We start from the raw sequence: 16,447 nt of genomic DNA, 5'->3' as shown, positions 1-16,447 counted from the left end.
TTGCACAACACCACAGAGTAAAGGAGGAGGCAGAATGCAAACATTTTCTTTGTTAAAAAAAACTTTTTGGGCACCTGGGTGGCTCAGTGACTTAAAGCCTCTGCCTTCGGCTCAGGTCATGATCCCAGGGTTCTGAGATCGAGTCCCGCCTCAGGCTCTCTGCTTGGCGGGGAGCCTGCTTCCCTTCCTCTTTCTCTGCCTGCCTCTTTGCTTACTTGTGATCTCTGTCAAATAAATAAATAAAAATCATTAAAAAAAACCACTTTTTTTATTTTGAAATAATTTCGTCCTTACAGGAAAGTTGCAAGAATGCTACAATTTTCACCCTTCATGTAGATTCTGCAGTTGCTAACATTTATTGCATTTGTTTTATGATTATTTTTTTTTTCTGAAAAGTTGTCATTCAGAAAAGTCAGTTGCACACAGAGGCTCCTTTACCTCTAGATGTTTCAATATATACATTCTCTTTCATAATCACAGGATAATGATCAAACTTGGAAAATTACACTGATATAATACTTTTGTTTGATCTATAAACCTTATTATTATTTCACAATTTTTCCAATAAAGCTTTCATAGAAATTTTTTTCTGGTCCAGGATCATCCATTATATTTAACTGTCCTGTCTCTCTTTTTTTAAAAAAGGTTATATTTATTTATTTGACAGAGAGAGAGGGACGCCTGGGTGGCTCAGTTGGTTAAGCAGCTGCCTTCGGCTCAGGTCATGATCCCAGCGTCCTGGGATCGAGTCCCACATCGGGCTACTTGCTCCGCAGGGAGCCTGCTTCTCCCTCTGACTCTGCCTTACACTCTGTCTACCTGTGCTCGCTCTCACTCTCTCTCTCTCTTACAAATAAATAAAATCTTAAAAAAAAAAAAAAGACAGAGAGAGAGATCACAAGTAGGAGAGAAGCAGGCAGAGAGAGCAGAGAGCCCGATGCGGGGTTCAGTCCCAGGACCCTGAAATCATGACATGAGCCGAAAGTAGAGGCTTAACCCACTGAGCCACCCAGGCACCCCCAATTGTCCGGTTTCTTTAGTCTCCTTTCATCTGAAATAATTCCTCAAGCTTTGTGTTTTCTGATCTTGACATTTTTGAACAGAAAAGGCCAGTTATTCTGTACAATATTGCTGAATTCGCATTTCTGCAATTTCCTTATGATTAGATTCTGATCATGCCATTTGGCAGAAATAGAACAGGAGTTGCTCTGTTCTTCCTAGGGCATTATAACCTGTCAAAAAGGAGACATCTGGCCCAATATGGAGTTTTTATGCTAAAACCCATGTCAGCAAACCAAGACTTACTACCTAACCTGACCTAACAGTTTCAACCCCCAGGAATGTAACCTTTAATTAGTCCATGTGGAATTACCTGTCAGCACTGGTGACAATCTGCTCTTTGACCCCTTCAATTCCCCTTAGAAGTTGGTCCTACCTGAAACAGTGCATTCTTTGCTGAATAACTATTTTCCACTCCCTTTGTCTTTAAAAACCTTTCCTTTTCTATAGCTCATAGTAGTTCCTTTCTATTGCTAGATGGGATACTTCCCAATCACTGAATTATTGAATAAGGCCAATTTGATACTTAGTTGAATTTTTTGTTATTTAACAAAACTGAGGTACAGGACGCCATTTTGTCCCATATTAGTCATTTTAATGTTCTTTTTTTTTTTTTAAAGATTTTTATTTATTTATTTGTCAGATAGAGAGAGCAAGCACAAACGCACAAGCAGGCAGAGGCAGAGAGAGAAGCAGGCTGTTGCTGGGACTTCTAGTAATATGTTGAACAGTAGTGGTGAGAGTGGGCATCCTTGTTGTGTTCCTGATCTTAAGGGAAAAGCTCTCAGCTTTTCCCCATTGAGAATGATATTCACTGTGGGATTTTCATAGATGGATTTTATGAAGTTGAGGAATGTTCCCTCTATCCCTATACTCTGAAGAGTTTTAATCAGGAAAGGATGCCATATTTTGTCAAATGTTTTTTCTGCATCAATTGAGAGGACCATGTGGTTCTCTCTTTTCTTAATTTGTTCTATCACATTGATTTGTGAATGTTGAACCGCCCTTGCATCTCCGGGTTAAATCCCACCTGGCCGTGGTGGATAATCATCTTAATGTCCTGTTGGATTTTATTAGCTAGGATCTTGTTGAGAATCTTGGCATCCATATAGGATATTGGTCTGAAATTGTTCCTTTTTGATGGAGTCTTTGCCTGGTTTGGGAATCAGGTTGATGCTGGCCTCATAGAAAAAGTCTGAAAGTTTTCCTTCTGTTTCTATTTTTTGAAACAGCTTCAAGAGAATAGGTATTATTTCTTCTTTGAATGTTTGGTAGAATTCCCCAGGGAATCCATTAGGTCCTGGACTCTTGCTTTTTTGGGAGGTTTTTGATCACTGCTTCAATCTCGTTTCTAGTTATTGGCCCATTCAGGTTGTGAATTTCTTCCTGTTTCAGTCTTGGAAATTTATAGGCTTCCAGGAATGCATCCATTTCTTTTAGGTTGCTTAACTTCTTGGCATATAGCTATTGATAATAATTTCTGATGATTGTTTCTATTTCCCTGCTATTAATCGTGATCTCTCCCCTTTCAGTTATAATTTTATTAATTTAGGCCCTTTCTCTTTTCTGGTTTCTATTTCATTGATCTCTGCCCTAATCTTAATTATTTCCCTTCTTGTGTTTGGGTAGGCTTAATTTGTTGGTGATTCTCCAGTTCTTTAAGGTGTAAAGAGAGTTTATATATTTGGGGGTTTTCTGATGTTTTTGAGTGAGGCTTGGATGCCTATATATTTCCCCCTTAGGACCATCTTTCCCGTATCCCATAGGTTTTGGACCAATGTGTTTTTGTTCTCATTGGTTTCCATGAATTGTTTAAGTTCTTCTTTGATTTCCCAGTTGACCCAAACATTCTTGAGCAGGATGGTCTTTAGCTTCCAAGTGTTTTAATTTCTTCTAAACTTTTTCTTGGAATTGAGTTCCAGTTTCAAAGCATTGTGGTCTGAGAATATGCAGGGAATTATCTCAGTCTTTTGGTATCAGTTGAGACCTGAGTTGTGACCCAGTATGTTGTCTATTCTGATGAAAGTTCCATGTGCACTCAAGAAGAATGTGTATTCTGTTGTTTTAGGGTGAAAAGATCTATATATATCTGTGAGATCCATCTGGTCCAGTGTGTCATTCAACCCTCTTGTTTCTTTGTTGATTTTTCTGCTTAGATGATCTATTGCTGAGAGTAGAGTGTTAAGATCCACTGCAATTAATGTATTATTATCAATATGTCTATTTTGATTAACAGTTGGCTTATGTAATTGGCTGCTCCCATGTTAGGGGCATAGATATTTACAATTGTTAGATCTTCTTGTTGGATAGACCCTTTAAGAATGATGTAGTGTCCTTCTGTATCTCTCACTACAATCTTCAGCTTAAAATCTAATTTGTCTGAAATGAGAATTGCTACCCCAGCTTTCTTTTGATGTCCAGTGGCATGAAAGATGGTTCTCCATCCCTTCACTTTCAGTCTGGATGTATCTTTAGGTTCAAAATGAATCTCTTGTAGACAGCATATGCATGGGTCCTTTCCTTTATCCAATCTGCAACCCTGTGCCATTTTATGGGAGCACTTAGGCCATTCATGTTGAGCGATTATTGAAAGATATGTCTTTATTGTCATCATGTTGCCTGTGAGGTCCCTGTTTCTATAGATTATCTCAGTAAATTTCTGTTCTCTATTACTCTTATGGGTCTTTCTTCTCTTATAGAACCGCCCCGCCCTTAATATTTCTTGTAGGGCTGGCTTAGTGGTCACATATTCTTTAAGTTTTTGCTCATTATCTCTCCAAACATTCTAAATGACAGCCTTGCCAGATAAAGTATTCTTGGCTGCATGTTCTTTTCATTAGTGCTCTGAATATGTCTTGCCAGTCCTTTTGGCTTGTCAGGTTTCTGTGGATGGTCTGACGTTATTCTGATGTTCCTCCTCCTGTATGTAAGGAATCTCTTACCCCTAGCTACCCTTAAGGTTGTTTTTTGGCGGGGGGGTGGGGGGGGGAGGTGCGCCTGGGTGACTCAGTGGTTAAAGCCTCTGCCTTCAGCTCAGGTCATGATCCCAGGGTCCTGGGATCGAGCCTCACATCGGGCTCTCTGCTCAGCAGGGAGCCTGCCTCCTCCTCTCTCTCTTTCTGCCTGCCTCTCTGCCTGCTTGTGATCTCTCTCTGTCAAATAAATAAATAAAATCTTTTTAAAAAAATCTTTAAAGATTTTTGTTTATTTGACAGACAGATCACAAGTAGGCAGAGAGGCAGGCAGAGAGAGAGGAGGAAGCAGGCTCCCTGCCAAGCAGAGAGTCCGACGCGGGGCTCGATCCCAGAACTCTAAGATCACAACCTGAGCCGAAGGCAGAGGTCCAACCCACTGAGATGCCCCCTCTTAAGATGTTTTACCTGGTTTTAAGATATGCAAGTTTCACTATCACATTCTGAGGGCGGGGGAGGGCACACATCGGTCTGCCCTCTTTGATCATGGGGGGTATTCTCTCTGCCTCTAGGACACAAACACTTGTCTCATTCTCCAGATTAGGGAAATTCTCAGCTAGGATTTTCTCAGCTATATCTTCTAGTCCTCTCCCACCACCCCCTCAGGGATCCCAATAATTCTGACATTAGAATGTTTCATGGCATCATTTATTTCTCTAATTCTGTTTTCATGGATTCTAAGCTGTTTGTTCCAGGCCTCCTGATCCTTCTTTTCTATCAGTTTGTCTTAGAGACCATTAATTCATTCTTCTGCCTCATTTACCCTAGCTGTTAGAGTATCTAGATTAGATTGGATCTCATTGATAGCATTTTTAAGTTCTGCCAGATCAGCTCTCACTTCTGCCCTTAGAGAATCTACGTTTCCATTAATGGTTTTCTCCAGCCTAGCTATTGTCTGCATAACTGTTACCCTGAACTCTATTTCTGACATCTTGCTTATATCCAAATCCATTAGTTCTGTGGCAGAGGTCACAGTCTCTGAATTTTTTCCTGTCCTGGGGGTTCCTCCTCCTAGTCTTTCTGGTGAGAAGTGGTTGAGGGATGTAGAGTCCAGACTATTGACTACAATCCAAACAAGATGCACCTGTTTTATAGGGACCTTAGGATTGTTGGCCTCTTGTTCTTTCAGCTTGTCTTCTGGGGGGGAGGGGCTTGCTGTGCTGTTACTCAGGCAACCCTGTTTGGGCAGAATTGCCTTGCCCCCTGTCGGGGGTTGGGATGGGCTCAGTAAAGCTTTTGTTCTCTGGCGGTTTTCCCTGGTGGGTGTCTACGTCCCTTCCAACAGTCAGAGCAGAAGTGACCATATTCAAACCTCTCAGAACAGAGAGATTGCAGTCTGTTCTCCAGAAAGCCCTCCAGGTCGCACTGACTCTGTTTTTGTCTTTGCTGCTAAAAACTGCAGCATCCTGGGTTGTTCACCCAACAGGAGCACTCCCAGCCCTAGAAGAGCCAGATGCTTAACTGCCTGATCCACCCAGGTGCCCCAAACAACTCTTCTGAGATCATGCCCTTGATATACAAACCAACCAATCCAAATCCCCAAATGTTTCCTATATCAAACTCTCAAACTAAGTCAATATTCCTCTTGCCCAAATCACCCCAGGGCCAGGTACCAGACAACTAGGGACCACCTCTATAACTCAGCCTGCCAAAATTATTAAAACTATGCAATCCCAAACTTTCTTAGTGTACTTACCAATGTCACCCATTCGTGAGGAAAACTTCAGTAAAGGCTCTATGCCACACTCTACCCTCTCCCACCTTCTGCCTCCCATGAGAACTGGGTACTTTCCCATGTGGCTCTGCAGGCATGCTATGCCTCCTGTTTTTAGAGAACTTCGCATATAAACTTTTTCCTTCATGCCAGTCATTACCATGTCTACATATCCTACCGTATTTGATTAGAACAAATCCTGGGCATGTTTTAACACAAGGATCCCAAAACATTCCATACACTGCATTTAATTGATAGGTCTCTTAAGTCTTTTAATTTGCAACATTGTTTTTATTTTATCTTAACATATATTCATTAAAAGACCATTTATTCTGTGAAATTTTGTACATTCTGTGTTTAGTTGTTTGCTTCCTTGTCATTAATTTATTCCTTTATACCCCAAGTTTCCTGTAAACTGATAATTAGATTAGAGACTAATTTATACATCTGGGTCAGCATTTGGGGCAAGAGCACTTAACAAATGAAGCTACATTTAGCCATTGCATAACATCAAGATGCACACAGCCTGGCTGATATAATTGAAATGTTGATATAGATTAGTGTATTCGGTCATTCTGCTCCATTAAAAGGTTACTGTTAGTCTTTTTCACCTAATGATCTTTGCATCCACCAATATCACCACCAAGATCCATTATTTCATAAAAAGTGATTTTTCACATTGTCATTCTTTTGAACTTTATTAGCTAGATTTCTCATAATAGCTTTTTTTCAACTTTTGGTTGTCTTAAAATATAGGTAATAAAGGAAAGACAAAATAAATGCTCCACTTTCCCTCTTTATCAATAAGTGCCCTAAAATGCTTCATACCCGATCAGTGCATTTGGTCAGGGAAAAAAGGAAGCTATCAAAGCCTATAGTGGTCTTGACAAAAGGACACAGCAGTCCATTTGGGGGGCCAAAAATAGGCCAATCTGAGCATAAAAAGGCTACAATATACTTTAAATAATCAACATGGGAGTTATAATACAAGCTATTTTTAATTTCCAAATAATTTCTTTTTATATGACTGTTGATTTTAAATTAAATTTAGACTGAGGCCAGAGAATGTAGATTGTAGAATATCTGCTTTTTTTTTTTTTTTTAAGATTTTATTTATTCATGAGAGACAGAGAGAGAGGCAGAGGGAGAAGCAGGCTCTCCACAGAATAGGGAGCCTGATGTCGGACTCGATCACAGGTCCCTGGGATCGTGATGGGAGCTGAAGGTAGACACTTAACTGACTGAGCCACATAGGTGCCCCAGAATATCTACTTGTTTGTTTTTTAAAGATTTATTTGATTTATTTATTTGACAGAGAGAGAGAGAGCGCACACAAGCGGGGGGAGTGGCAGGCAGAGGGAGAGGGAGAAAAAGCAGGCTCCGCAAGGAGCCCTATGTGGGGCTTGATCCCAGAAGTCTGGGATCATGACCTGAACCAAAGGCTGGCCCTCAACCGAGTCACCCAAGCACCCCAGAATATCTCCTTTTTAATGGACACATTGAAAAAGAATGTCTATATTAAAGAGTAAGTTATCTGAGGTTCAGTAAGGGTGAATGTTAGTGGAAGGCATTTCTTTCTTTGTTGCACCCATAGTCTTTCAAATGAATTTTCAAAGGAGTAATATTAATGATAATAATAAAACAAAATTTAGTGGCTTAAAACAACCATTTTATTATATCTCATCATCTTATGGGTCAGGAATTTGGGCAGGGGCTCAGTTGGTAGATTCATCTGTTTTATATGCTATCAACTGAAGTCAGTCTGGCATTCAGCTGCTGGCTGGTCTGGAAGATCCAACACTATTTTACTCAAATGTCTGGTGTCTTGGTAGGCATGTATGGAGGAGTGGGCTAAGAAGGGTGCTCTTCCTTCCTATGTAGTCTTAGGGCTTCTTTTCCATGTGGTCTCTTCAGAAGAGCAGCCAGACCTTTTAACATAATTCAGGGCCTCAGCTTAAGAGAGCATTCCAAGAGATGAAGTAAAATCTACCAGTAAAGCCTGGGTCCAGAAACTGGCACAGCAGTACTTCTACTAGTCAAAGCAGTCACAGTCTGCCCATCCTCAAGGGAAAAGGATGTAGATTCCAAGCTCTTGACAGTAAGGGAGAAATGTCAAAGAATTTACAGCAATCTTTATTCTGCCACAGTATTATATTACTATTTTACAAATGAAAAAATTATAGCAGAGAGCTGTTAAGTATCTTATCAACATAATACAAGTGGGAAAGTGATGGGACAAAGATGATGTGTCTCCCACATTTGTTACATTGATAGGATTAGTTTTTAGGAAAAATGTTAAGTTTATCAGGCTTAAGTGATGGTAATACATTAAGTTAACATATCCTTTTAATGATATAAAACCTCTCATGCCAAGTCAGGTGCCTGTATGACAGAAGCAAAAAGGATTATTTACTACATTCAGAGTGTTCTACAAGACAGGATTGAAAAAGTATTTTATATTTTTACATTATGAATTTTCAGATGATGAGTAAGGTGTGAATGTTGTCTAAAGGCCTTCTTACATTCCTTACATTCATAGGGTTTCTCACCAGAATGAATCCTCAGATGCTGAATAAGGGATGAATTAAGTCTAAAAGCCTTCCTACATTCCTTACATTCAAAAGGTTTTTCACCAGTATGAATACTCTGATGTAGAGTAAGTTTTTGGCGTAATCTAAAGGCCTTCCCACATTCCTTACATTTATAGGGTTTCTCACCAATATGAATACTCTGATGTTGTGTAAGTTGTGAGAGTAATCTAAAAGCCTTCCCGCATTCCTTGCAGTCATACGGTTTAACACCAATATGGATACTTTGGTGCGAAATAAGTTGTGAGTAACGACTAAAGGCCTTCCAACATTCCTTACACTCATAAGGTTTCTCACCAGTGTGAATTCTGTGATGAAGAATAAGATGATAACCACGACTAAAGGTCTTTCCACATTCCTTACATTCATAGGGTTTCTCACCAGTATGAATTCTCTGGTGGAGTGTTAGTTGTTGTCTTACTCTAAAGGCCTTCCCACATTCCTTACATTCATAGGGTTTCTCACCAGTATGAAGCTTGTGATGTACTCTAAGGCCAGAGCCACACAAAAAGGCCTTCCCACATTCTTTACATTCATAGAGTTTGTCGGTATTATTAAGCTTCTGATGTCGAGTAAGGTGTGCATACTGTCTAAAGGCCTTTCCACATTCTGTACATACATAGGGTTTCTCACCAGTATGAATCCTCTGATGGAGAGTAAGTTGTCCGCGCACTCTGAAGGCCTTCCCACATTCTTTACATTCATAGGGCTTCTCACCAATGTGAATTTTCTGATGTACTCTGAGGTCTGGGCCACATATAAAAGATTCTCCACATTCCTTACATTCATAGAGCTTTTCACCAGAATGAAGTCTCTGATGTCGAGTAAGATGTGCAGTTTGTCTAAAGGTCATTCCGCATTCCTTGCATTCATAGGGTTTTTCACCAGTATGAATTCTGTGATGGAAAGTAAGCTGTTGGCGTACTCTAAAGGTTTTCCCACATTCTTTACATTCATAGGGTTTCTCTACAAAATGAATTCTCTGTTGTGGAGTTAGAGATGTGTGTTTTTGGTAAGAGGACACTTTTTGAGATACAGTTTTAATTTGACTTAAATATCCCTCCTGTCCTTCAAATTTTCTTTTGGACTCCCAATCACTTTTTAAAATTAGGCCCCTAAGGCCATGGTTTTTTATTCTTTCCATTATCTTCCACTGGGGTGAGTTTATTTCATAAATGTCATTTTCCGAAGACAATTTCTTGGTCTCATACCTGGTCTCTAAATCTGAAAGAAAGTAAGAGAGCAAACACAGTTTCCTTTTTTTTTTTTTTTTTTAAAGAAGTTAAATTTCTAGAGTTGAAATAAAAAATAACTAAAGTAATACTCAATGAAATTCTAAAAACCAATCATACAATTTGAAAAAAAAAAAAAGCGTAAGGTAACACCAGGAAAAATGAAAGTTCATGTTAAGAAAGTTAGACTGGTCATTAGTAAACATTTTAAGGCAGTGAGTGTCAAAGTGACATGTAGAACAGAATCACAGAGAACTTGTTATAAATATTGAGGTTTATTTTTTAAAGATAAGAGAGTGCACATGTGCATGGGTGTGTGCACACACACACACACTGGAGCAGGGGGAGAGGGAGAAAGAATCCCAAGCAGACTCCCCTCTAAGCATAGAGCTTGACCTGGGGCTCAATTTCATGACCCTGAGATCACAACCTTAGCTGAAACCAAGAGCTGGTCGCTCAACTGACTGAGCCACCCAGGTGCTGCTAAATATTGTGGTTTAGATGCCTCCTAAACCACCTGGATCAGATTCTACAGTCATGGCCAGTCCTGTATTTATTCTTCATGCAATTCTGATGGAGATGAAAGGTTAAAAATTCACACTTAACTTTTTTCAATAAAAATAAACCTTGCTGTGGTTAAAAGGCCTCTGCTTACCTATAATGCATCTTCTCATTCTGCTCTATTTCCCACAAATCTTCTGCTTGGGTTCTTTGCCCTGCTGGCTACTTTCATCCTGAGGTCTTAGGTTAAATAAAAGTTACTTCTTTTAAGGCTGACTCTACTGTCAGGATCTACACATATGTTCTTGTATAGGTATTACATATCAGCATATGTCTGCATTGAAATTATATATTTATAAATGTTTCTGATTATTGCTCTCCTTTCCTTACCCCTAGACCTCTTCAATGGCAAAAACAATCTCTACTTTACTCTTCATTAAAGATACATGCAGGGGAGCCTGGGTGGCTCAGTTGATTATAAGCAACTGCCTTTGGACTAGGTCATAGTCTCAGGGTCCTAGGATCAAGCTCTACATCGGGCTCCCTGCTCAGTGAGGAGTCTGCTTCTCCTCCCTCTGCCCCTCCCAATGGTTGTGCTCTCTCTCTCCCTCTCTCTCAGATAAATAAATAAAATCTTTAAAAAAAAATAATACATGCCTAGCACAAAATGAGTTTCACTCATTGAATTCCCATTGTTATATACTCATTCTGAATATATTTGTTTCTAATCTCTTACATATTACAACAATGATTAAATAATTCCCGTTATTCATCCAAGCTCGTCAAGCTAAATATATAAATGGAAAATGGTGGTTATATACTCTTATTCTCATACATCCTTTCATTGCTTTAACCCCTTCTCTATGTTCATATACCTATGAATAATAAACCAGTAGGAGAAACAGCCAGAGAAACATTTAAGTGCCGAATGAGTTATGTATGAGAGAGAAAAAGGAGGATTTTTTATAATATGGTCTGTATAAAAAGCTTGAAATAATATAGACATTTTCTACTAAAGCTGGAAATAATGAAATTTTAAAAACCCAAAAATGGCTGTGTGGGGGACATTGGGGAGGGTATGTAATATGGTGAGTGCCGTGAATTGTATAAGACTAATGATTCACAGACCTGTACTCCTGAAACAAATAACACATTAGGTTAATTAAAAAAAAATGAATCCACTTGAAATTTTAGAAGTCTACATTAATATTTTAATTTATTTTTAAATGTTCCTTTTTTTTTTTTTTAAGATACTATTTATTTATTTGAGAGAGAGAGAATGAGAGGGAGAAAGCACAAGTGAGGGGGAGGGTCAGAGGGAGAAGAAGACTCCCTGCAGAGCAGTGAGCACAATGTGGGACTCGATCCCAGGACTCCAGGATCATGACCAGAGCCGAGGGCAGTAAATTAACCAACTAAGCCACCCAGGTGCCCCAATAACTTTTAGATCAATCAGGAAATAAATTCCAAAACAGTATTTGTGTTTTTTAGATAACAATGACAATAATAACATTAAAATCCATGTTAAATTAGTATCTACAAAATATAAGCATAGTGCTTAAAAGAAAATTTAAAAACAAATATTTACAGCAAAAAACATGAGAGAAAAATCAATTAATAATCAAAGAAATCAGAAAAAGAATAAAGTAAACTGAAGCAAAGCAGAAGAAATTAATCAGGGGCTCCTGAGTGGCTTAGTTGGTAAATGTCTGCCTTTAGGTCTGGTCATGATCCCAGGGTCCTAGGATCGAGCCACACATTGGGCTCCCTTCTCAGCAGGAAGCCTGCTTTTCCTCCCACTCCCCCTGCTTGTGTTCCCTCTCTCACTGTCAAATAAATGCCTGCTTGTGTTCCCTCTCTCACTGTCAAATAAATGCCTCTCTCTGTCAAATAAATAAATAAAATCTTTAAAAGAGAAGAAATTAATAGATATAAATGTAGAATTAGAAAACAGAAAAAAAGAACTAATACATAAAACAAAAACTTTGTTTTCAAAAAGCAGCAAACAAAGTGTTAGTTAATATAAGGAAAATAGCAAGAAAGCACACAAATAAGAAATGGCAAAGTGAAAATAACCATGAATACAGCGGATAGCTGAAAAAAAGATTACTTTGCTAAAAAATTTTAAAACATAGCTAAAATAATAATTTTCTAGGAAAATATAATTTACCAAAACTGGCCACAGAAGAGATACAATGTTTAAACTTTAATTTTCATAGAGCAAATAGAGAATATGGTCAGACTTACCATCTCCTTCTCCTAGGAAACAAGCTTTAAAGACCAGCCCATCCAAATTCTATTTAGACTGAGAACTAAGAAAAAGGAGGCCTTCCAAACTATTTTCATAAAGTAATATTGTACTGAATAAAGATCACTCATAAAAAGAAAACTAGGGGTGCCTGGGTGGCTCAGTGGGTTAAAGCCTCTGCCTTTGGCTCGGGTCATGAACCCAGGGTCCTGGGATCGAGCCCCACATTGGGCTCTCTGCTCAGCTGCTCAGCAGGGAGCCTGCTTCCTCCTCTTTCTCTCTGCCTACTTGTGATCTCTGTCAAATAAATAAAATAAAATCTTTAAAAAAAAGAAAAAGAAAACTACATACAAATTTTCTGAAAACTGAACTAAACTAAACTAAACTAAACATCTAATAAAATAGCACATTGAAAACCCCAGTATTATTTATTCAAAGAATTTTAGAGTGATCCAATATGGGGAAATCTATTAAAATAAAACATTTTTTATTTTTTAAAAGGTTTTATTTATTTATTTATTTGCGAGAGAATAAGAGAGAGCACATGCAGGAGAGGAGCAGCAAAGGGAAAGGGAAAAGCAGACTCCCCGCTTAACAGGGAGCCAGATGCGGGGCTTGATCCCAGCACCCCAAGATCATGACCGAAGCTGAACACCGACGCTTAATGGATTAAGCCATCCAGGTGCCCTATTTAATTATTTTAGAGACATCACTCCCACCCCCGGCCCTACTGAACAGGGAGTGCAATATGATGCGAGGCTTGATCTCAAGACCCTGAAACTGATAAGCCTTCTTTTTACTCCTCAAACATGCAAAGCTAACTTCCTCCTTAGGGCTTTTCTGTTGGTTCAGAAGGCTCTTGCCCTAGAGAATCACAAGGCTTAAGCCTCCATATCTCCCCTCAAAAAACCTTTCCCTCATTTGTCTATTTTTCTGTATGCATGTTATACTTCACTGAAAGTTACTCAAAGGAAGAAAGAAACAAAGGAAGGAAAGAAAATGAAAGAAAAAAAATAATTTTGTTTAAGATGTCTAACTTTGAGTCAACAGTTTTCATTTTGGCTAAATACTTCCTAATTAAACTGATATTATCTTATTCCTTTGGAACCTCTGCATTTCATTGCTTTTTTCAGTATTAACAGTGGTAAATGCCATTTAATTACCTAAATGTGAAAAAGAAAATAAGTTAGGATTGAAACAAAAAGCGTGTTTCTCCTTCCTATGGTAGAAAGTATGTCAGAAGATAGAACATTATAGACCGTGTGGGCACTGAAATGGCCCTGTAACAAAACAAGAACTCTTAACCTAAAATGAGTCTCCTCAGCCAGACCTGAATGTATAGAGAGCAAATACAAAATGACAACATACGTCTCTCTACAGAGAATTTTGAGGAATTTTTTTTTTTTTAAGTAGGCTTATGCCTAGCATGGAGGCATATTACTATTATTATTGTATTATTATTAGCATGGAGCCCAATATGGGGCTTGAACTCACCCCTGAGATTAAGACCTGAGCTGAGATAAAAAGTCAGATGCTTAACTGACTGAGCCACCCAGATGCCTCTAGGATCTTTTTTTAAGAAGACTTTCAAAGAGAGATGAAAATAGCACAGAGGTAGCAGCTAAACCATAGGATCATTCTCTCCATACTTTATGACACTCATGTTTCTTCCTAATATGAAGGTAGATATATATACATACACATGGAAAAAAGCAAAGAATGATATTCTGTGATTTAAGGATCTATTTTCTAGAATAATTCATATGGAACTCTGATTGCTGATAAAATATATATAAATTGCAATGTCAAGCATATTTTTCTCTATAGTCTTTTCTTTCCCCAAAAAAGGTTTTTCAGACCATACCTAAAATAGCCTTTCAGCCCACACCGTTTTCTCTTCCCTTACTCTGCTTACTTTACTTCACAGTACTCTATTACCTGAAATTATAGTTTCTATTTATTTACAGTTACTATGTGTCTCTTATTACAAGGTAAATTCCACAGAGACAGAGACTTTATTGGTTTTATGTACCGGTATATTGATAGTGTCTAGCACACTGCCCAGCTCAGAGGTAGGTAGATAAGTCAGTCAGTCAGTCTGTCTATCTGCTATTAAAAATGCAAAAGAAGGAGCGCCTGGGTGGCTCAGTGGGTTAAGCCTCTGCCTTCGGCTCAGGTCATGATCCCAGGGTCCTAGGATTGAGCCCCACATCGGGTTCTCTGCTCAGCAGTGAGCCTGCTTCCCCCTCTCTCTCTGCCTACCTCTCTGCCTACTTGTGATCTCTCTCTGTCAAATAAATAAATAAAATCTTTTTAAAAAATGCAAAAGAAAGCAGCTGAATATATATATATATATATATATATATATATATATATATATGGAATGACTGTCAATAGGAAACAAAGAGAGCACCTCTCCACCCACACCCCTTTCAAAGGGGAGGAAAATTTGAAACATCAACAAAAGAGTGGTAAATGAGATAAAGAAATAGTTCCATTAGTATCCCTAAGATCTTAATTTGCTCTTCAAGCCTTGGAACTTTATTTTTTAAATTTTAAAAAACTTTATTTTTGGGGCGCCTGGGTGGCTCAATGGGTTAAGCTTCTGCCTTCAGCTCGGGTCATGGTCTCAGGGTCCTGGGATCAAGCCCCGCATTGGGCTCTCTGCTCAGCAGGGAGCCTGCTTCCCTTCCTCTCTCTCTGCCTGCCTCTCTGCCTACTTGTGATCTCTGTCTGTCAAATAAATAAATAAAATCTTAAAAAAAAACAAAAACAAAAACAAAAACCCTTTATTTTTAAGGATGCCTGTGTGGCTCAGTCAGTTAAGTGTCTGCCTTTGGCTCAGGTCATGATCCTAGAGTCCTGGGGTGGGGGGGGTCCCTTCTCAGTGGGGAGTCTATTTTTCCCTCTGCCCCTCACCCTGCCTGTGTTGTCTCTTGCTCTCTCAAATAAATAAAATCTTTTTTTTTTTTTAAAGATTTTATTTATTTATTTGACACAGAGAGAGAGAGAGATCACAAGTAGGCAGAGAGGCAGGCAGAGAGAGAGAGAGGAGGAGGAAGCAGGCTCCCTGCTGAGCAGAGAGCCTGATGCGGGGCTTGATCCCAGGACTCTGGGATCATGACCTGAGCCGAAGGCAGAGGCTTAACCCACTGAGCCACCCAGGCGCCCCTAAATAAAATCTTTAAAAAAAAAAAAAAAAAGAAAAGAAAAAGATTTTATTTTTAAATAATTTCTATATCCAGTGTGGGGCTTGAACTTACAAACCCAAGATCAAGATTTGCACACTATACCAGGTGAGTCAGCCAGTTGCCTCAGGCCTTGGCCCTTTAAAGAGGACTTTCTAAACAACATCAGTAGAGTGTGCCTCTTCATAACTAGTTGGGTGGTTTCCTCTGTGATGGCTTCCCCCTACTCAATTGGTTCTCACTCACCTGGATATCGCCTCCTTCCTTTCCTCACGACTTTCCAGGGCTCCTTTCCTTGCTCCAATAAGGAAATCACATCTGGCTTAGAAATGAAGCATCCTGGTTAGAAGAAAAGAGATGTAAGGTGATATGAAAATAAAAAATAAATTCAAAATTACTTTTAGTCTTGTTTAAGTTTTTAATTAACTATAGGTCAAATGGTAATGGACAAAGCCTTTAGAACAAAGAAGGGCAAGATGGTTAAAAAATATTCACATTAAGGTTACATAATAAATAGATTAATTTATATTCATACAAGTAATCCTTCTTGAGAGGCAACAGTGGTTGAGAGCACAGTCTGCCTGAGTTCAGATCCTGTCTCTGCCACATCCCAGTTGTAAGACAAGTAATAGCACCTATCATACACAATTATTATGACAGTTATATTAGTATATATCCATATCTAAACATTGCCTAGAATATGTACTCAGTGCTAAATATACATCTGACCCTTGAACTCTGCAAGACTGAACTGCATGGATCCACGTAAGTGTGGATTCTTTTTGAAACAGTATTATACTGTGGAGGTATCTTCTTTATGATTTTCTTTTTTAAGATTTTATTTATTTATTTGACAGAGAGAGAGAGATCACAAGTAAGCAGAGAGGCAGGCAGAGGGGTGCGGGGAAGCAGGCTCCCTGCTGAGCAGAGACCCTGATGTGGGGC

At 38.9% G+C, this 16,447-nt stretch overlaps 1 protein-coding gene across 4 annotated transcripts in view; it reads right to left on the bottom strand.

The window, feature by feature from the left end:
• Positions 1–7,857: 7,857 nt before the first annotated feature.
• Positions 7,858–16,447, bottom strand: part of LOC131817823 (zinc finger protein 260) — a 98,273-nt gene continuing 89,683 nt past the window's right edge. For 3 of the 4 annotated variants that reach the window (XM_059151548.1, XM_059151547.1, XM_059151549.1), the window contains 2 exons: positions 15,749–15,841; positions 7,858–9,557 (listed from right to left, as the gene is read on the bottom strand). In XM_059151548.1, the coding sequence (XP_059007531.1) occupies positions 8,200–9,557; positions 15,749–15,841 (1,451 nt within the window). In that variant the 3' untranslated portion in view covers positions 7,858–8,199. The remainder of the gene's footprint in view (positions 9,558–15,748; positions 15,842–16,447) is intronic. The other variant, XM_059151552.1, reaches the window with a different exon arrangement.

Source organism: Mustela lutreola, chromosome 16 (assembly GCF_030435805.1).
Source record: "Mustela lutreola isolate mMusLut2 chromosome 16, mMusLut2.pri, whole genome shotgun sequence".
Taxonomy (NCBI): Eukaryota; Metazoa; Chordata; class Mammalia; order Carnivora; family Mustelidae; genus Mustela; species Mustela lutreola.
Note: the sequence above shows the minus strand (reverse complement) of the source record. Positions and strands in the feature narration are given on the sequence as shown.